Below are 21,630 nucleotides of genomic sequence, written 5' to 3' on the forward strand. Positions count from 1 at the left end.
GCTGGACTCTCGGCTCTTGCGAACCACCAGCGGCAATGAGTGGTCATTTTCCGATGCAAACAGATCGACTTCTGCCTTGCCAAACCGTTGGCAAATCAACTGTACTACATCCAGGTGAAGTCTCCATTCCCCCAGGAGCAGCAGATCCCTGGTGTAAGGGTGGATTTCCTGCAGGGGTTCAGGCTGCCCTTAATGATTCCAACCAGCCCTGAGACCATGTGAGGATCTTGCGAGTTAGCTGTAAAGCTGCAAGAGACCTGGTGCTGCCCTGATGATTCAAATGAAAGACCGTCGACGTGTTGTCGGACCGGACAAGCACATGATGACCCATCAGGTTTGGTAAGAAGTGTTGTAGAGCTACAGTAAGTACACTGCCTTCAACTCCAGGACATTGATATGTTCTATGGCTCCCCTGGGTGACCAGTGACCACCAATTCCCCTTTGGTTCCAAGTTGCCCCCCATCCTGTAAGTGAAGCATCGGTCGTGATCACTTCCCAATGGGAGAAAACCACCCTTAGTAGCACTAAGGCTCTCAGATATGTTACCCTTTTACAGGGTTTCAGTGCACGGACACAGGCAGGCGATGTCTCGCTAAATCTAGCCCAAAGCTGTTGCTCCACCTCTGAAGAGGCCTGAGGTGAAGCAAGCCCAAGGGAATCACGGATGTGGGGGCAGCTAACGTCCACATTAGTTGCAGAAGGACACCATATGGAAGTTTTGACCGTGACCAAATATTGTCTGTCTTCGCGTAAGACAATGTGGCAGATATTGTGATTAAATTTAGTGTTTTTCCTATGAAGGTTATGGTTTGTTCTGGCAATGGTCAGTAGTACAATACTAGGCAGAAGATCAGGGCAGGCAGCAAACAGTCAGAGTAAGAGATCAAAGCAGAGGTAATGTAGGCAGGCAGCAGACAGGGAAATATCCAGAAATAGGTAGGGTCACAAAACGATCAGGCAGTCACAGGAATAAACGCAGGAATGTTCACAATAGCAAAACAAGACTTCGCTCAGAGTGTTGTGTGACTGTGGCTTAAATGAGTGTTTGAACATGAGGTGCAAGTGTGTGTAATCAGTGCAGTGCAGGTGTATGGTGTAATCAGTCCAGGGAGATGCATGATGGGAAATGTAGTGAAAAAGTCAATATTCAGGCGAAGGTGCTCTCTGATAGCTGGAGAGGGAGGTTACAGAGTCTGTGATTGAGACAAAGTCTCTACTAAAAACGCACTTGTTTTCCATGGCTTATAGTTAATTTTTTATTTATTTATTCATTTATATATATATATATTGTTAGGTAGGTTTTACTATTTCATATTTGAGTCTGATACTGTTTTGCCACTTCTGTTTATTTTTCATTCATTATTTGAGTTTAAGGTTGCTCTTAGCTTTGCTGCTTTTAGTTGTGTTTTATGTGTTGTTATGCAGGTATTATTTTCATAATATTTATCTGGTTGTTCTGTAAAGCACTCTGGTCAGCCAAGTGGCTGTTGTGAATGTGCTATAGAAATAAAATGAACTTGAACTTCGATAACAAATGTTCTGAAGTGTCTTTCTGTGGGACAGATTTCTTCTTGCTCGGCGGAGCACCAGCAACCGCTGACGCTTCTTCTTCTGTTGTATTCTTTGCGGCTGTGGGCTGCAGGAGGAGCAGACGCCGTGCTGTGTAGAAGAGGGCGAGCGGTCGGGGTCCTGGGTTCAGCAGAAGATGTACTCGGCTGCTCTGGGGTTTACTGATTTAGACTAAAACACACAGATTTTTTAATTAGTTTACATTCCCACATATCAAAAGTTGTACAGCCTTTATTACAATGTGGTAAATAAAGATTAGCTATTCATCATCATCATGTGTTTTTTTTTTACATCAAGTAAAGAGTCATAGAACTTCTAACTACAAAATTATTACTGGAGCTTTCATCATAGTAATGATGTAAAGTATGATGTTAGTATCATGTAAATGATACTACTTTATCATAGTAAATATGTAAATGAGAAAATATGAGTAAATACAATGTCTAAACCAAACCCCCTCCCCATTTCAGCTTAATGTAGACAAATAGACAATATATTATCAGCAATATTGCCTTCATGCTTACTCCTCAAATGGATCGATTCTGTCCAGAATTTGATCCTCTTCATCTGAATCAAATCGATCTGGATCAGATCTGTTATCACTCTCATCGCTCTCCAAAAAAATCATTGAATCTTCGTTTGGCCATGTTGATTTTCTGTAAAATCTGACCAGTACAAAAACGTCTATCTCCACAGTAATCCAAATTTATCGTGTCCAAAGACCGTATATAAAAGATTGTGTCTGAGAAGACGCGCAAGATTTATTCCAAACCCCTCCCTTTTTTACGTTCCTAGGACACCTGATAATGTCCTTGTTTGTTTTATATTGGTCTGTGATTGGTTCACACACCAACAGCATTATATATCATTTGATAGGGTAAAGTACCAGTTCTCTGTTTTGCGGTAAAATGCTATAGATTTGCACTCAAATACGGAAGGCTTATCATTCGCGGAAGTCAACACAGTCTACTCATTATTACGCAGACGAATGTCAGCTTTTTCATAGAAAAAAAAGTAAGTTAATACCTTAATCCATTCCGAAGCTATTAATAGATATGTCAGGTGTGCGCACTTTGACGCTCTAGAGCAGTGGTTCTCAACTCCAGTCCTCGGGTCCCACTGCTCTGCACATTTTATATGTCTCCCTTATTTAACACACCTGAATCAGATCATCAGCTCGTTAAGAGAGACTCCATGAACTGAACTGAGTGTGTCAGATAAGAGAGACATACAAAATGTGCAGAGCAGTGGCTCCCGAGGCCTGGAGTTGAGAACCACTGCTCTAGAGCGTCAGTCGACTTTGAAGAGTTAATCCAAAATAAGTGTTGTAGTATAACCATCAGGACAGCAATGATGTTTGAACTGAATTTGGCAACAATATAGTGAATTACAGTGAAGTCATTGAATGGTTCTGAGTTCTAATTTATCTGAAAAACTAGGCAATGACTGCTGTCAAGGACAAATGTATAGTACAAAGCTCGGCTCATTTTTGGCACAAATGGAACCCCATACTTTCTGAGAAAAGCCAGAAAATGTATTTTTGGCTTATGTGGATGAAAGACAACAACTCCCAGAATGCACTTGCTTCGCTGCTCTACGAGGCCACTCCCAAGCCACGCCTACCGGTAAGACGGCACAGTTAAACAACAAGACTAGGCTACTAGTGAGTCTCCGTGACGAGTCTGCCCGGGATTTCGAGATCGCCCAAAATGTCCGGGATTCGGCTTTTGCGTTCTACAGTCGCCATTCATCATGTTTACTGTGGCGAGCAGGACGAGGCTGAGGGCCGCGGGAGAAAGATGAGAGGCCGGTGGCGTGATTACTGATGAGCGACACCTGTGAGACGCGCCGGTCTCGTATCTCTCACGGAGGAGCGGGAATTTTCTTAGCAATGTTAAAACACACATCAACCGATCACTTGTTAAGCGTTCATGTAAACACTACATTCAGATTCACCAATCGGAATGAATTCAGTTAGATTGAAACAAAAGGTGTGCATGTAAACAATGAATGGCGACCGCGGAAAGCAAAAGCCGAATCCTGGACATTTTGCATTTGATCTCGACGGCCGGACATTTCTCTTTCTACTTTCTCCAACTACTCAGCTTTCTCCACAGAACAAGAGCCTGCGAGCTTAGCTTCCAAAAAAAGACGGCTGACTATGTGTACATTCTGTGAGTGAGATCCCACCTCCTATAGGCGGGTTGAAAACATGCGGGACAGCCCCTACTACTGGCTATATTCTTTAGCCTCTGGCCAAAAAATCCTCCGGTGACGCAAAATGAGGATTTTTTCCAGACAAAAAATACAAAAATCTCTTGTCTCAGGGGAATATGAGGGTGGAAAGCACGGTAATTTGAAAAAACTACAGGTTTTCTACTAATACAAAGCTTAATGCTAAATCCTGAAGTATCCCTTTAAGATGACAGAAAGAGACGAAAGTTAATGCCGCGTTCCAGGCAACCTGTAACCCGTGTTTTTCCAAATTTATACCCGTGAAAGTGCACTGGAACGGCAGTCAAACCCGTGACTTCCCACCCATGAACTCGTACTAGATCGATGTACTCCCAGTTACGAGTTGGAAAAACACGGGTTACAGGTTGCCTGGATGACAGAACCAGATGACAGAAAGAGATGACAGTTAAGATGACAGAAAGAGACGACAGTTAAGATGACAGAAAGAGATGACAGTTAAGATGACAGAAAGAGATGACAGTTTAGATGACAGAAAGAGATGACAGTTTAGATGACAGAAAGAGACGACAGAACAAGACGACAGAGCAAGATTACATAAACAGAGAACATACATATCAACATATACTAATTTATCTGAACAACTAGGCAATGACTGTTGTCAAGGACAAATGTATAGTACAAAGCACAAAGCAGTTGGCTCATTTTTGGCACAAATGGAATCCCATACTAAAGAAAATGCTACCTGATATTAGTGTTTAATTGGGTCTGTGTTTTATGATTGACAAAGTGTGTATGTTGGTTGAAAACCTCATAGTGTTCTGGAAGAATGGCTTGACTGAGTCATGTATAAAGTGTTTTGGTAGTTTTAGCGCATTGTGGATGTGAAATTAACTGTTGTGAAGCTGAAAGTTGGTTAGAAGAACTATGTGAAGAGTGAAGAGTGACCTTAGTAGTGAGAAATGTATCCTAGTGATTGTAAAAACCTGTAATGTTAGTTAATGCATTAACCAAAATTAATTAATGAGTGTTACCAAATGAACACATTTTAAACAAACATTTATGGACTTTAATTTTCAGCAGATGAATACAGAAATGTTACAGATGCTGAAAGAAAATGTGTTACACACTGTTATTTTAGTATCCTTGAGATAGTTTTTAGTAACATTTTGAATTTTTTTTTATATTTACCATTTTAATTTTGTTTTTAGTTATTGTGTTGTGTGTTTTTATCGTTTTTATTAGTTATAGTATGTCTTTTTTTATTTTTATTTCAGTTTATTTTAGTACATCAAGTTAAACTAGAGGAAAATTGGAAACATTGCCCCAACTAGCTGAAAGTTTAAGTTTTAATATTTTATTTGATTTCAGTTAATGTTTAATTTATTTATTTCAAGTAATGAAAATGTTTTTTGTTTTTTTTTAGTTAACTATAACAACCCTGGTAATATGTTTTGAATACAGAATTCTAACTGAAACTGAAATTGAAGGGGGTGGCATCAAATTACAGTTTCTTCTGTAGAATAGTTTCTTCAACTATTTGGGCAGGTTTGAACCTGTGAATCTTTAGAAAATAAACTATTTTTTCTTAGTCACATTTCAGAAGTGAGGGGGACAGAAATGTCAAGTGTAATACCAGTTTTTTCTGAACCTTTTCTAACTGACAGGTTGATTTTTTTTCTCATCTGTTGTTTTTAATTGGCTAGGAAATCAAATACACTGTTGAACCATAATCATTCATTTGTATGCAAGAACATTGGGTCCTGGAGGACCCCGACTGCACATTTTAGATGTCTCATAATCAAACTCTGATTCAGCTCATCAGTTCATTATCAAAAGGTGTGTTTGGACTTGAATAGGGGCAGTGCCGCTTCAAGTCCAACACAACTAAACACTCCAAGACCTCAGATGGGATGGATTTTTGCAAAATCAATAAAAAGAGTTTGTTTGGCTGGGTGAACTGTTGTGAACACATGTGAGAATTTTGTATGCAATGCTTTGAGAAAATTATGCATATGATTTGTAATTTGTATGAAAATATTGAAAACTTACAATCTGTTCAGGACAATTACAAAGTGTTCAGATCACTGTGTTAGTTGTTTTGAGTGCAGTGATATGAGTTTGGATAAGTGTGCCAAACTGACTGAGAAAGATTGTAAAACACACCTAAAACACATAGTTTAGATGCAGGGGTAATGTCTCCACAACACATAAAAACCAGGCAAAAATTTATTTTTGCTTGGGTATTTAATTTTTTATTTGGTCTGTTTCTGAATGGGTTTGTGATTTGAAAACTATCTATCTGCCCCTTAACACCCATGAGGTTGGGTAGCAGGTTCCCCCAGAGCTGACAGTTCTGACGGTGTAATCAAGGGTGGCAGTGATCGTCGATTAGCCAAGGGAGTGTGCATAGGCAGATCTGCTTGCTGGTTAGCATCAGTGGAGGTTGTTGGTTCGGAGTTCATCTCCGCTCCATTCAAGCAGTTTTTCCATAATGATCCACAGACTGGTCCTCCAAATCATTCTTGTTCTCAATACGAATTTTTTTTATAAAAAAATGAGTGAGTGCAACTTGTTTAGCCATAGTAAAGCAAAATCAAGATACCATGATGATGATCCTTCTAGCGAACATTACCGCTGTTCGCGCCAGATTGCAATAGTGCTACATTGATGTTGCATTGACCAATGAAAACACACCAACACGTGTTGCAACACACTTAACTTTTTAGGCTTACTTATAATTTTACTGTTTTTAACGTGTTATAGATAAAATAAACAACATACAGTACTACAGTTTTTTCCAATTGCTAACACAATTTTTCAAACTAGTCTGGTTTTATCAAAATACTTAACACAATTCACAAAACCACACACCCAAACTGCAAAATACCTCATATATCCTGCAAAATGAAGCACTGCAACCGAAATTACACATAGCATTATCAAAATGAAACTTTTGCATGAAATGGCACACACTTCATTCATATTACCAAATTTTTGCCTAACCAACTACACACTGTTGGGCATAATGAAAAGCACCCCCATCTTTAGTATGCTTTGCCATAATACTAAAATATATATCAGATTGTTCACATGCACAGAAATATTTGCAGATACACACACATGCTGTTGCAACATTTTTTTATTTTATTTTTCACTACAGTAAACAAGTCAGTGCAACATATGCACAGCAGATATATTTACATGGGACTGAACAAAAAAATATATTACAGTAAAAAAAAAAAAAGAGGCAAGAAAAATAAGGCAATATCTTCCCTTGCCAGACATCGAGGGAAGAAGCACCTTGAGTGCCTTGTCCATCACTGAATTGCACCCACATCAATCTCATCACATGCCTCTTCCATGGCCTGCACAAGAGGCATGCGCACAAAGGGCTGCCGGTCATATACCTTCCACCACCATGCCGAAAATAACTCTTCTATGGGGTTCAGAAATGGTGAGTATGGTGGGAGGTATTGCACGAGAAATGTTGGGTGGTCAGCAAACCAGTTTTGGACTGGGGCTGCACGATGAAAGCTCACGTTGTCCCATTCTACAACGTACCGGTTTCTTTGATGGTCTGCATCATTCATACGCTCTGGTGGTATGAGAATGTTGTAAAGTCTGTCCAGAAATGTGAGAATATGGGCTGTGTTGTATAGTCCAAGGTTGGCATGACGGTGGAGGACACCATGCATACTGGAGATGGCAGCGCACATTGTGATGTTCCCACCATGTTGGCCAGGAACATCTCAAATGGCTCTGTGGCCAATGACGTTTCTCCCCCTTCTTCTGGTCTTTGCTAGGTTGAACCCAGCCTCATCTATAAAGATTAACTCATGTGGGATTGCATGAGCATCCATTTCCAGTACTCCCTGAAAACAAAGAACAAAAATCAGTCAATATGGTGTTCTCCAGGACACTGGGAAACGATGCTGCGTGTAGTGTACTGCAGTCAATATAGTACTTACATCCACATATGCTCGTCTGAACTCTTTGTTTTTTTGAGAGTTTCTCTCAAACGGCACCTTATAAAGTTGTTTCATTCTGATTTGGTTTTGCTTGAGAATGCGAGCCAATGTGGACAGACTGACTCGTTGAATGTTGTTGAATAAGGTGTTGTCTTGGATGATGTGGCTTTGAATTTCTCGTAATCTGATTTCATTATTTTCCAAAACCAAGTTTACAATGGCAGCTTCCTGTACCCCGGTGAACATTTGGCCCCTTCCTCCACCATGGTGTCATCTCTCAGTCCTTTAGAAAAAATAAAATAAAAATATATATAGGGCTTGGACAATGTAGCCTAAATATTTTCCCCCACAGTAGAGTACATTGTACAGGAAATTTGTACAGTTCATGAATGGCTGATGTCATACACTAAGTAAACAGGTGTCACCCAACTGATACACTATGATATGGGGTATACTACATGTGTACTACATGAAATTTTGGTTACATACCTGTTCTCCAGTCTAAAGGTCCGGATGACAGAGGCGACAGTAAAACGGCTCAAGTTTGGCTGCACTCTCTGTCCAACCTCACGCATTGTCAGCCCATGGTTGATGACATGATCTACTAAGGTTGCTCTGATTTCATTTGAAAGTGTTTGTTTTCTTTGGCCATGAACTCCTCTACCTGCTCTACCCCTACGTCTCACTCTTCCTCCCCCTCTGATTCTCAACCTCCCTCTTCCTCTTCCTCTTCCTCTTCCTCTTCCTCTCTCTGCAATGTCTTCCATTGTTGTTGTAAAAAAAAGGTTCTCACCTGTGGTCTTTTCATAGTGCTTACATCCTGATTGAAGTGTTAACAATTAACCATTGAGGTGTTTGGCCAGGTGACACATGTAATTGGCCAATTAGCTCATGTAGTGTCATTTTGAATGGCAGTGTTTTGAAATGGCAAACATGTGACTTTATGTCAGATTGTTGTGTCTTATGCAGAGAACTGTGTTCAGTGCATTTAAAAAGTGCCATTTTGAAGTGCAAAATGTGTGTAAAGCAGAAAATGTGTTTAGACTTTTAGAGACTTGAGAAGAAGTTTTGCTCTCTGTGTGTCAGTTTAAATAATTGTGCTGTGCATGTCATTTTAGTGTGTTAGCAATTGGAAAAAACTGTAATAGGATGTTTAACTATATAGAGAAGTTTTGTGTGTGTGTGTGTGTGTGTGTGTGTGTGAATTGGGCCTGGTGAAGAGTTCTGAATAAATGACCTAAGTATTGAGAAATGTGTCCTATAGCGATTGTAAAAAAAACTGTACATTAACCAACATTAATTGACTTTATTGTAAAGTGTTATCGAATAAACACATTTTAAACAAACATTTATAGACTTTAATGTGTTACACACATTTTTGTATCATTGTGACAATAATTTTTAGTAACATTTAGAATTTTTTTCCATTTTACTTTTAGTTATTGTGTTGTGTTTTATAATTTTTATTAGTTATAGTATGTCTTTCATTTATTTTTATTTATTTATTTTAGTTTTAGTACATCAAGTCAAACTAGAGGAATATGTGAAACATTGCCTTTGTCTATAGCTGCAATAAAACTTTAAGTAAAATAAAAGTTTAAGGTTTTATATTTTATTTCATTTCAGATCAAGTTTAATATATTTATTTCAAGTAATGAAAATGGTGCATAATAATGTGATGCCCCTCCCTTCTTCAGTTACGGTTAGAATTCTCTTTAAATGAGAACAATAGTTATAGTTAACTAACAACACTGGTAAGATGTTTTGAATCCTGTTATTTCCAGATTGTAATTATTTAAAACAACACTCCCATTTAAAGAGAATACTAACCGTAACTGAATAAGGGAGTGTTATCACATTATTATGTGCTATTTTTTAGGCTATGTGAATGTGTTTCTTAAACTATTTGGGCAGGTTTGAACATGTGGACTATTACAAAATAAACTCTCTTGTCTTACTGTTATTCTCAATCGATTTCAAATTTCTCCGAACTCAGGACACCGCTGTCCAAACAATTAACATAACACAAAACCTTCGTTTTTTTTAAAACCTTTGTCTAATTGACAGGTTTTATTTTTTCTTATCTCTTGCTTTTAATTACTTGCATAATCAGTAATTTGTAATGACGCACCTAAAGACTCCAAGACCTCAGATGGGATGGATTTTTGTAAAATCAATAAAAAGAGCTGATTTTTCCCCCCCTGATATATAAAAAGTTTGTTTGGCTGTGTGGACACTTTTGAGAATTTTGTACGCAATGCTTTGAGAAAATTATGCATATGATTTGTAATTTGTATGAAATGACTGAAAATTACAAATGTTCAGATCACCGTGTTGATTTTTTGAGAGCAGTGATCCGAGTTTGGAGAAGTGTGTCAAATCGATTGAAGAAAACTGTAAAACACACTTTTCACACTATTTATATGCAGAGGTAATGTCTCCACAACACAGCAAAACCAGCCAAAAAGGGCTTTTTGCTTAGGTATTTAAGTTTTAATTTAATTTGATATGTTTCTGATTTCATTGGGTTTGTGGTTTGAAAACGATCTGCTTCAGTTCAAACACATATTAGCTTTTACACTTCTATGCATTTAGACATGGTATACGCAGTACAGTAACCCTACGGTCCACACCCACCCCAAGGAAATTACATGGAAAACTTTTTCTGTTCTCTGGAGTTCAGGTTTATCACGTCCACCTCCCACGATGATATCTAGACCTTCAGAGTCCTATAAAAGAGCCTCTTCTGTCTGATCTGAGAGTCGACGGCTGCTGTGCTGATATTGCTGAAGCCTCAGGATTTTACAAGACTGTACAAGAACAGTGAGTATATGTTTTAAAGTTAGTTTTTAGTTTAAAGTTACCAACTTGCATTTAAAAAAAACTGTGGCATAATAATTGATATTTGAGGTATGACTAATTTTTATCAAAAGAACTGTCAATATTTTCCAAAGATGTTCCCTTTTAGTTTTGGAATTATAGATTTTAACTTTAATGTTTGACTCTGTTGTTTTATAGATGGGAGGATCTAAAGCCCAGGAAAGGTAATTTTGCTCAGACTCATATGATTAAATCTGTGCACTTCATTATACAGTATATAAGTACTGTATTGCATCACAATTAACGGCTTAAAACTGGATAATTCTGACAATAACTTTTCTAAAATATATAAAATAGCTGTATAAATTCATCACTGGTCTGTCTGTCGTTGCAGTGAAGTGAGAATCGAACACTCTCTGAATAAGAACGAGGAGGAGTTTGTAGCCAGAAGGAGAAAAGGTGTTCTGCAAAGCCTGAAGAAACTTCAGATAACCTGCAGTGAGGTAATATTATACTTTGTTTATCTGCCTGGATATTTATAAATGGTGTTTTAGCCGACGAACATCAATTGTTTGCTAAATCAATCTGCGTTTCAGAACAAAGTGCCAAACATTGCATTACTTGGATCTGGAGGAGGAGAAAGAGCCATGGTGGGTTTGCTGGGATCCCTGGATCAACTCAAGAAAACAGGTCTTCTGGACTGTGTGCTTTATCTGAGCGGAGTCTCGGGATCCACCTGGTACACACACTCACACACACACACACACACACACACACACACACACACACATGGGTTGATTGTCATAAATGAGCGCATATGTTGTTCCTCTGAAGGTGCATGGCCTCCTTATATCAGGAGCCAGACTGGTCCACCAAACTAGAGACTGTGAAAGACAAGATCATCCAGAGACTCAACGGTCCTGCAGTCAGCTGGAGAGAGGCTTTTGCCAAACTGAAGAAATATTACGATGAGAAAGACATATTCAGCTTGACTGACGTCTGGGCAACGATGTTCGTTACAACATGTGTGAAAGAGGTCTGTAACTATTCATAATACAAAACTCAATGATGTATGATCTTAAAGGAACAGTTCACTTAAAAATGTAAATTCTGTCCTCATTAGGGGCTTTCGCACCAGAGGAGCCTTTTCATAGTTTCCTCTGATTTTTCACGATTTCAGTTCTAGGAACTGCTTTTGGAGGTACTAATTTGGCTCCTAATTCAGAGTCGGGTCTTAACCATAGACTGTAAAAAAAAACATTTGGTTGATGGACCCCATTGACTTCCATAGTAGTAAAAAAAAATATAGAAGTGAAGTCAAAAGTCTAAGACCATATTGAAAATCTGAGATTTATAAATGATTCCTAACTGTCGTAGGCCAATGAGAGCTGTGTGTGTAAACCTCACTCCCCTGATCTCAAGAGTAACTAGAGACTGCGAGTATGGCAAGCTGTTTTAACATTTAATAATTTAAACCTACTAGTCTCTATTTTCATGCTACCACTTATTTTTTAGATACTAGTATCTATTCCATTAAGTACTAGTACTTATTCATTAGATACTCAAGGTGTTTTTCACTTGAGGTTGATTGTGACTGAATAAATTGTCCCAGGTCTCTCCTACATGTACCAACATAATGAATACTAACAGCTGCAGAATTTTTTTCTCTTCAGATAGACGAACACACACTCTCAGATCAGCGAGACCAACACAAAGACCCGTTTCCCATCTACACAGTGATCGACAAGCAATGCAAACAGAGCAAAGATGGAGGTCTGTGTGTGTGTGTGTGTGTGTGTGTGTGTGTGTGTGTAAGACAGACAGAGTTAATGTGTTTGTGTCAGCTGTTATATGGATGTGTTTCTGTCTGCAGACCCCTGGTTTGAGATCACTCCATATGAAGCCGGTTATTCCCTCACTGGAGCGTTTGTGGAAACATCCAGCTTTGGCAGCAAGTTTGAAAATGGCTGTAAGATCAAGAACCAGCCTGAGATTGACATGCTGTACCTGCAAGGTAACAAACTCTGTGACAGGAGAGTTTATTCATATTTATAATATCAACTTACATTCTCTTGATTCTCCATTGTACATTGACCTGAATTAGAGAATAGTGTAAAACAGATCAATAGTATCTGGGATTGATCTGGAGATCAGGGGTCTCATTTATCAAGCCTCTGAGAATTACTCACAAGAACACTGCTAAGAATTGACTTAAGAGTAAAACAATTCTTGGCTCAGAACAGCTTTTAAAAGTTAGTTATCAAGCATCTCAGTCGTAATTTAAGTGAAGTGTAGGACTAAATCTTAAGTGTCAGTCTTGTAGATGATTCACAACACTTTGCTGTGCCAAAAATGGGATTTTGGATGACGACATAGTTATGGACCAATCACTGAATAGATTTCCTTATTTAAGAATATTCTCAGATGAATTTACATTGAATGGTGGAAGTTTACATTCAACACACATTTGACAATAAATAATTTTCAAGAGAATATATTATGATATACACATTGGAAATCAAAGATAAACACGGTTTCCACCATGTCTTAATTACACATTTTAAACTGGTGTGCTGTTAACTGATATAGCCTAGATTTTATGATATAATCAGCCACTGTGGATTCTAAAAGAAAACCGAACTGGGAGGAAGAAGTGCAACCGTTTGCTGAATTAGTTGAACAGCGGAAACATGTTATAAAAGGCAAGTTCAGCCCAACATTAACCAGCGCTGACAAAGATGATTCCTGCTCTGTCCAAACGATACTGTTTGATTAACTGCTCGTCGTCAAATATTTCAAAAACATTCTTCCTCTCCTGAAAGATTTGCGCACGTCTCTGTCTCAGTGCATCACAAGCCCCTACTGGACTTTTACACTTTTACACTAAAGTAGGTGTAAATTTCATGAATTCTCAGCACTTAAGACTTTGAGACTTTGAGAAGCTTAATAAATACAGGCCCAGGTCTGTCAAAACTGAAATATAAAGCATTAAAATTAGAAATGCTGAAAAATCATTAAAATCATTTCACCAACACACTGAGGTGCTGTTTTTCAACATAAACCTTCTCATTACACAGTGATTTAAAGGAAAGATCATTTTTGCTTAACAATAAGAGCCTAAATCAGACTGTTTGTATTATGCATTTTATTTTAAAAATGATACTTTATTGTTTATTGTGAACACTTTTAAACTTAAACCCATCCTGTGTTTTCTGCAGGTCTGTGCGGCAGTGCTTTAGCTGATGTATCGGTAGTCAAGATCCTTAATTTCCTCTGGGAAAAAATAAAAGGTGCAACTTCATTTGTTCTGGTTTCTAAAGCTGAGAGTCATTTCATTATCATGTGAACCTTAATTCTATTTGATTCCTCCCCAGAGTTATTACAGCATTTCAGTCCTTTTGAAACACAAACAGAAATGTGTGCGGGATCGAGGGAAGGTAAAGCATTTATTACAGCTTTTATTTATTGACAAGTGTATTTATCTTTTGTGGTATATGCGGAAGATCATTCAGTGCTGTGTTTCCGAAACTCTGGAATTCTCTTCCTCTAACTCTTTGCTACATTTCTACTATACACTCAACTAAAAACCTCTTGTATGTGATGCATACTAATGCTTAATGCTGTGTTTTTGTTATCTTCTTGTACAGTGACCTTGAGCTTGGGAAAGGCGCTTTATAAATAAAACATATTATTATTATTTTGTGTCTAATGATCTGTTCATGCTGAGGAATAAAAAGTTAAACTCTTTAATGATGAAAAATAAAAGTGAGCTACCTGTATAATGATGATTATTCACCTGAAAACACCTGATATCTGAATGTCATAAATTTGGGGATGGAAAGCACTTGATATTCAAGACATTTTGCACTGTGTTCATGTTTGTTCATGGTGTGTTTTCTTCAGAAGAGTCAAACTCCCCTCACATAGACGAATGTTACCAGGTGCTCATTGATCTCGTGGACATGAATCTCTCGGTTTTGAATGGCAAAGATCCGTCAGCTTACGATAAACGCATCAGAACAGAACTGAGGGGTAAGAATACACACAAGTGTGCTAGAAAATGTATCTTTAATGGCTTTTCAGCATAATTTTAACAGTAAAATAAACTACAAGCTAATTGATGAAACAGTAATATGCAAAAACATCAGTTTTGGCCAACAAAAACTCTAATTAACACAAGATACACAAACCTGCATCAGATTAAAAGAACTCAATCATGTTCTCATCTTTTCACAGATATGACTGGTGGCAAACATCAGCTGATTTATCAAACAGAGAGTTTGAAAATCGCTAAAAAAGATGCAGAGTATGTGAAACAATTCACTGAGGATGCGTTTAATTTTTTGAGTCATTACCGCAGTTTCAAGCATAAAGGTAGGTTGACCTGTCTTTACAATGTGTTGATTTGTATAATGTACTTCATTTTTGATTTTCTAGCCAGACTGATGCATAAACCGAGTGTGCTTTACTGTAAGATTCCATAAAGCTTCCAATAGCAGCATCTTAGTGAAAAACAAATATACTAAAATGTATTTGAAATACATTGCTTTGTGTTACTACAAATACATTTACATATTTAGTTGCTTAATAAAAATACCCTGTACTTTTGGAATACCAAACGGTATTCTTAAAGTCTGCTAAACTGGAACAACTAATTTTGTACTTAATACACTTTAATTGTGAGGAAATAGTGCTGAGGTCCAGCTGAAGATATACTTAAGTATATTTTATTTTTATACTTGCTAAAGTGGAACAATTGAAAGTATACTTTAAGTACACTTTAAATATCATGCATTTAAAACTGATATTATACAGCAATCATACAATCCTTATTAATAATGATATCAAAACACATTTTAGGCATAATATTAAGACATGTGCAGTGAGAAATAAAGAAATACTAAAACAGTTTAATTGTAATTTTACATCAGTAAGTATTAAGTTATATGTCAATGCTAATGGATTTAAAATATAGTTTGGTATAGGGTTTTTTCCACTAGGGTAAAGAAAATGGTTTTAACAGACTGATACCACAGAAGAACCTTTAGACATCCAATGATGTACTTTAAATCTGAAGAATCTATCATGAAACATGTCTCCAAAGAACCGTATAGTCAACTAAAAACATATAAATATAAAACAGTATCAGAACCATTTACTAAATATAAGAACCACTGTGTATTTGTTTTACAGATTTTTGGAAGAGTATTTTTGATTGCGTGTCACAGTGGATCTGGGGCAGGAAATATGACTTTCTTCACAAGATGAAAGGTGAGAACAGAAACTCATAGACAGATGCTAACTGGAAATTCATTGTGAATAATATAATAATGCTGTGATCCCTCAGATGAAGCAGTGCCCTCCACTCTTCTGGAAAGTGAGACGAGAGACTATGAAGACGCTGGACTGTTGCTCAACTCGCCCTATTTCTCAGTGCTGAGAGAAGAGAGACACATTGACCTCATCATTTCACTGGATTTCAGTGACGGTGATCCTTTCGAGGTATTATACGCAGAGAGAATTCACTCATAGAAGTTCATTTGAAGAAATAAATCCCCTAGAAATCATAATTTACTCCCTCTCGTGTCGTTCCAAACCTGTGACTTGTTTCTTCTACAACAGGAGATTTTTTTAAATAACCTGCTTTTTTCCTCATGACATTCATAGTGACAGAGTTCAGACTAATCGAAAATAAACATTACCAGATAATTTCAGATGCTGTATGTCAAAAAACAAGAAAGAAAACCATTTTTAAAAAAGCATGGGTTTTCATCTAACCATATTTATTTATAATACTTTGAGAGTGCAGGGGGGAGGGGTTCTCATCCTGACGATTTCGGTGAATACTTTAAATTTAAACATGAAATGTCTGTCTAACCTAGCCTGGTTAAAACCAGACCATTCTCAGTAGTAACTGACTTATGGTCTGGCAAAGCTCCTTTAATAACTCATTTCCAAAGGGGCGTCACCAACGGACGTCGCTCAAATGCCTCTGGGCGCAATTGGATAGACCTAAAACTCCTAAAACCAGTCAGAGCGATCGTCATCGTGTAAAGCCATATGGCACGGATTAACGCACGGGCCTACTGTGCACTTGCCCAGGGCACTGGGCCAGCAGGAGGCCCTGTCAAACCTGACAAATTTACTGTGTCTATTCTTTTCAAATAATTATTTTGATTTTAATTTTATTTTCAGTAAAATTGTGTTAAATATTGAGGAATAATGTGATTTTTTTTTTTTTTTTTTGCAGTTGCAAAGTATTAACTATAAATAAATCAAATAAATAATTTTAATGTATTGCTGCGCTGTTGAGAGGGACATCTAGAGGTGAGTGAAATGCATTGCGTAATATAAAAGTCACGCGTAGAAGACGGTTACTCAAAAACCCAAACAAAAATGAGTTTAAAACCACAACCAAGTGGATCAATGAAAAGAAAGCACAAAAAGGACAAAGAAGCAAGAGAAGCTCAATTACTACAAAAGCTACCAACAATCTCAAATAGAATTAAAGCTGCAAGCAGCATTTATCGGGGTTCAAGCATTTAAGGCCTTTAAGCACATTAACATTTAAGACATTAAGATTTATTTAGAAAGCTTTTAACCACGGAAATAATAGATTGAAAAGTCAATTTACAGCCAATACAGGCAATTAACCATAGGAAATATATGGTTTTCAAAGCTTTTTAACAGTTATAGCGCCACCTATCGTCCGATCTACATGAAATTTCGCATGCTTGTTTAGAATGTTATGCCACATATGCTCACCAATTTTCGTGATGTTCTGAGTTTTTGTTTAGGATTTATAGGCTTTTGATAGCATTTTGCCACGCCCATTTTCTTTATGACCCAATTATACCCATGCGAAAAATGCAAAAGTTCAACTTTTTTTCGATAATTATTGATCTAGAGAGTCCAGAGAATTGTCCTAGACTGGTTTGGTTACGATCGGGCGAAAAACCAGGGACTAGTTCGCAAAAGTAGGTTTTGGACAAAATTCGACATAGCAGAAATTTTTCCCTGCCTACATCCAAATCGGAGATAGCCATTTTGTCTGCCTCGAGCCAAGGATTCCAACGATATAAGACACTTGATCCTGGGACAAACGGTCTAAGAGTTATGAGCGATTTTGAACTTTTGGTTGCTGTAGCGCCACCTATGGGCCAATCGGGGTCATACTCTGATAGGTTGTCCCCACATTGAGGCCTACCATCTGGCCAGGTTTCAAGTCTCTAGGCCTTACGGTTTGTCCTGCACGATGCGTTTTACGAATCCTTACAATTACAATAGGGTTTCAGCATTTCATGCTTGAACCCCTAAATATTTTTCTAGTCGACTTGTAGTCATTCAAGCAATTAGTCGACTAATCTCACGTTAATATTAATTTCTGCTTAAATACTGAGTGCATAGAGGCATATAGCCTATTCCGCGCTCAAGCGCATGCATAAATCTTGCCGCAAAATCACCGGCAAAAGCAGGCTAATGATCTGAAGAAAAAAAAAAAAAAACTAGGCATTTTTATTGTTTATTGTTTAATAATAAAAAATATATATTTTTAAATCAGTGTCGGCTGCAAACATATCTATACCTCCGCTGTAAAGTGGATGCGCCTTTAGAGAGAAATGCACCTTTCATATCATATCAGCCTAATCAGCCGGTATTTGCTTTCGATTCGAATTTTTTCGTTTAAAAGTGGACATTTCAAGCTTTATATAGAAATATTCATCATGTGTGTGAGGCTATACACTGTTTCAGTTCATTTTTGAGACGCGCTCCAGTTCCACGGAGACCATGAAAGCGCGCCCTGTTTGTTTTCTTTTATTTTACAAAAGCACAACGTTTTCTTGTTATTGTGAGTTTACAAAAATAAAAGTAGCTACTTGTGACTGATGCATTCTTTTCTGTATATGACCAGAAAAGATTGAGTATTTCAAGTTGTTTCCACTGTTGATAGGGAAATGCAAGTGTTCGCGCTGACGCCTGCCATGCAGTGCGCGCTGCACACTCCGCACAAACACTTTGGACATGCATTTATCTAGGTTAAAGTTAGAGCGAATCAAATCATGCATTTTCTACCTACCGCGAGTAAGCGCTGCAGCAGTTTGAAAAAGGTAAAAGCATAACGAGCGTAACGAGAGAGGGGCCCCACTAAGGGGGATGCAGAGATGTCGCTGCGTCTTTATATGAACATTTCTTATTGTTTAAATGATCAGCACCCTTAAAATGTCTGGCTTGCCTGCCCTATTGTGGCGCCTGTGCATACAGGTGCAACACTGTTGTCCAAAAAATTTGTGAAGGGGGCCTTTGAGACATCCGTGCCCAGGGCACATCATTGCCATAATCCGTCCCATGCTGCGTCCTAAGTTACACTACACCATAAAAGTATGTACTCTTTTTGTGAAGAAAAGGTATTTACTTATGAATGTGTAGCAAAAAAGTAGGCAAGCTTTGGGACATACTACTTCGTCATCTTTATCGGACGGATCTGTCGCGTGCATCCTGTCACGTAAACTGCCCTGTCAATCATCTTGTCACAGTTAAAATCCTCTATTAAATCTAATTTAATTTCCTACTGTTTCGGAGAGAAATGTAGAGCACGTTCATCTGCCAGTGGGTCTTTCATGGAGACTGTCCTCATGTGTTTGCAATTTGAATATAATAATGCATTTAAAAGTTGGTGCGCTTCACCAACGGACGTCGCTCAAATGCCTCTGGGCGCAATTGGATAGACCTAAAACCAATCAGAGCGATCGTCATCGTGTAAAGCCTGCCTCAACATTTCTGATTGGTGCCTCGATTTGGATGGATTAGAAATCGGCTTGAATGAGCTCTTTGCCAGACTACTTGCAGAGCAAATCTAAATTTGCCGGAAGTTTGTCTGGGTTTTCCCAAGCTATGTTTAACCCTTTTAATCAAACAATAATGTATTTTTTTTCCACTGCAGACGGTGAAGGAAGCTGCTGAGACGTGCAAGAAACTAAAGATCCCTTTCCCTGAGGTCGTCATTCCTGAAGACATAAAGAAACCGAAGGACTTCTATGTGTTCACAGGCCAAAACACTCCAACCGTGATCCACATCCCTCTCTTTAATGTGGTCAACTGTGGAGGCAAGTTATGATCTTACGATGTCCTGAATAAAACTGAAATATCAAGTGTGTTCTGATTTAAGTGTGTTAATGTTTCATCAGATGATATTGAGAAGTGGAGGAACAAATATACCACTTTTCAAGGTCCTTTCAGCGCTGAGATGATCACTGATCTTATGGAGGTCGCTGGAAAAAACATCACAAACAACAAAGACAATCTGCTGGAGCAAATTCGTCATGCCATGAAAAACACAAAAGATGAATAATAAATATCAGTGGTGTGCAGTGTTATGAAACTAGACGGCAAAGTCCTCACTGTTTGTTTTAATGTAAATTCCAGTTACACTTAATGTGGACACATTTTTGACGCATGTGAAATGTGCATGAAAACGTGGACGGAGCAATAGGCCAATCATTATGTTTTTTTTCTGTTCAATGTTAAAAAGTTTCTGCATGTTTCAGTCTGTTCATATAAACAGCTGATCATTAATAATCAAATAAACCATAACACACAGATTGATTTACAACTACAACTGATTGCTGATTACAATACTGTATTACTTTGCTTCTATTCAAATTAATTAATAAATCATTCTCTAAATATGTTTTTGTCCTGGGGCCTGTTCTTCGTACGTCGCTAACTCAGTTAGCTGGATTTGATTGTTGACGATTTGGCTTGATCTTGGATTGTTTGGTTCTTCGAAGCTCATCCTGGACTTGCTGTCATAGCAAAAGGTGCGCAAGCTTAAACCTGCTCGGGAGCAGCTTATTTCATGTTAACAGGATTAGATCCCGGCTTCATAAGCGGAGCTGATACGGGAAGCGCGGTAGTGCACTTTCTGAGAGATATTTTTTTTTCTCGTGACTCGTGAGATTGTCGTTTACATTATTAATTTGTTGGAAACGCACATTTATTTTCGACTTGTCGGAGTCGGGTTTTAACTAGGCTACAGCACAAACTGTACCCTAAGATTATTTGCGAGTGGCTCTTTCCTTTACACTATTGGAGATGTGGAGAACTTTATGGAAAGTGCTGTCTGTCGTGTCATTCGGAGTTTACCTGGCGATTTAGGTTTAAAAAACAGTTTTAGGTTGTTTTTTTTTGTGTGGCATTTCCAAGCCACTTAAGACCCAATGTTGTAAAGCAGTTTTTTTTAAGCAGTTTTATTTTTTTTATTTTTTTTTAGGCTATCATAATTTTTTATGAAGTTCATGCAATCATGACCATGCTGATTACAGTATATGTCACTCAGGCTTATAGGCTAGACCATAGACTGCCATCAAGGCCTCAATAAAGGGGATTATGTGAACAGAAAGGGAGTTCACAATGTAAATGTGCAGCCCAGTTACTATTGTGATTCTTAATATTCCAGATTAGTAATATTATATCAAATAAAAAAAAGGCAGCTGACTAAAATCTTCCATATCACAAATGTGAAAGCAAAATGGCCATGATCTGTGCATGACTTAAAGGAACACTCCACCGTTTTTTGAAATAGGGCTTATTCACATTCTTTCATACATTTAGATAGGTGGGTAAATGCATTTTTGTCTCAGTGCATGCATTGTTTTAGTTTGACAGGGTCGGCGCTAGCTTAGCTTAGCACAATGAATGGAATCCTTTGTTGCCAGCTAGCATGGCCTGAGTAAAAGTGATAAAAAAAAAACAAAAAACCCACGTAATTACTTCTTGTGGCCTGCGTATTCACAACGAGTACAAATAGCGATGCAGATTAACACTAGGCGATTTCCTAGGCAGATATTGACTTGGGACTATATTAGGGGGAAGCACAGGCGAAGCACAGCTACTTAGGCGAAGCACTGCTACTTGGGCGCAGAGATATCACACAACACATGAAATCCCACGACTTCCGTCAACATACCGGTGTGCATTGCAACGAGTCAAAACACAGAAGAAGAAGAACAACACGCGTGACCTGCACCGAGTGTCTTCGCTTTTGGATTGTTTATTTTGAGAAGTTACAGCTACAGTT

General features: G+C 38.0%; 1 protein-coding gene across 1 annotated transcript; it reads left to right on the forward strand.

Moving 5' to 3' along the window:
• Positions 1 to 7,436: 7,436 nt before the first annotated feature.
• LOC308691317 (cytosolic phospholipase A2 gamma-like) lies at positions 7,437 to 20,076 on the forward strand (the record flags this gene model as incomplete). Its single annotated transcript, XM_081366392.1, has 16 exons — positions 7,437 to 7,557; positions 10,451 to 10,556; positions 10,752 to 10,777; positions 10,929 to 11,056; positions 11,150 to 11,292; positions 11,388 to 11,589; positions 12,227 to 12,326; positions 12,427 to 12,567; positions 13,772 to 13,843; positions 13,928 to 13,990; positions 14,457 to 14,585; positions 14,790 to 14,927; positions 15,747 to 15,824; positions 15,901 to 16,055; positions 19,495 to 19,657; positions 19,739 to 20,076. The coding sequence occupies 16 exons, from the start codon at positions 7,437 to 7,439 to the stop codon at positions 19,900 to 19,902; spliced, it is 1,929 nt and encodes a 642-aa protein (XP_081222518.1). The 3' UTR covers positions 19,903 to 20,076.
• Positions 20,077 to 21,630: the final 1,554 nt, after the last annotated feature.

The sequence above is a fragment of the Scardinius erythrophthalmus genome (genome assembly GCF_964197995.2).
Source record: "Scardinius erythrophthalmus genome assembly, chromosome: 5".
Classification (NCBI taxonomy): Eukaryota; Metazoa; Chordata; class Actinopteri; order Cypriniformes; family Leuciscidae; genus Scardinius; species Scardinius erythrophthalmus.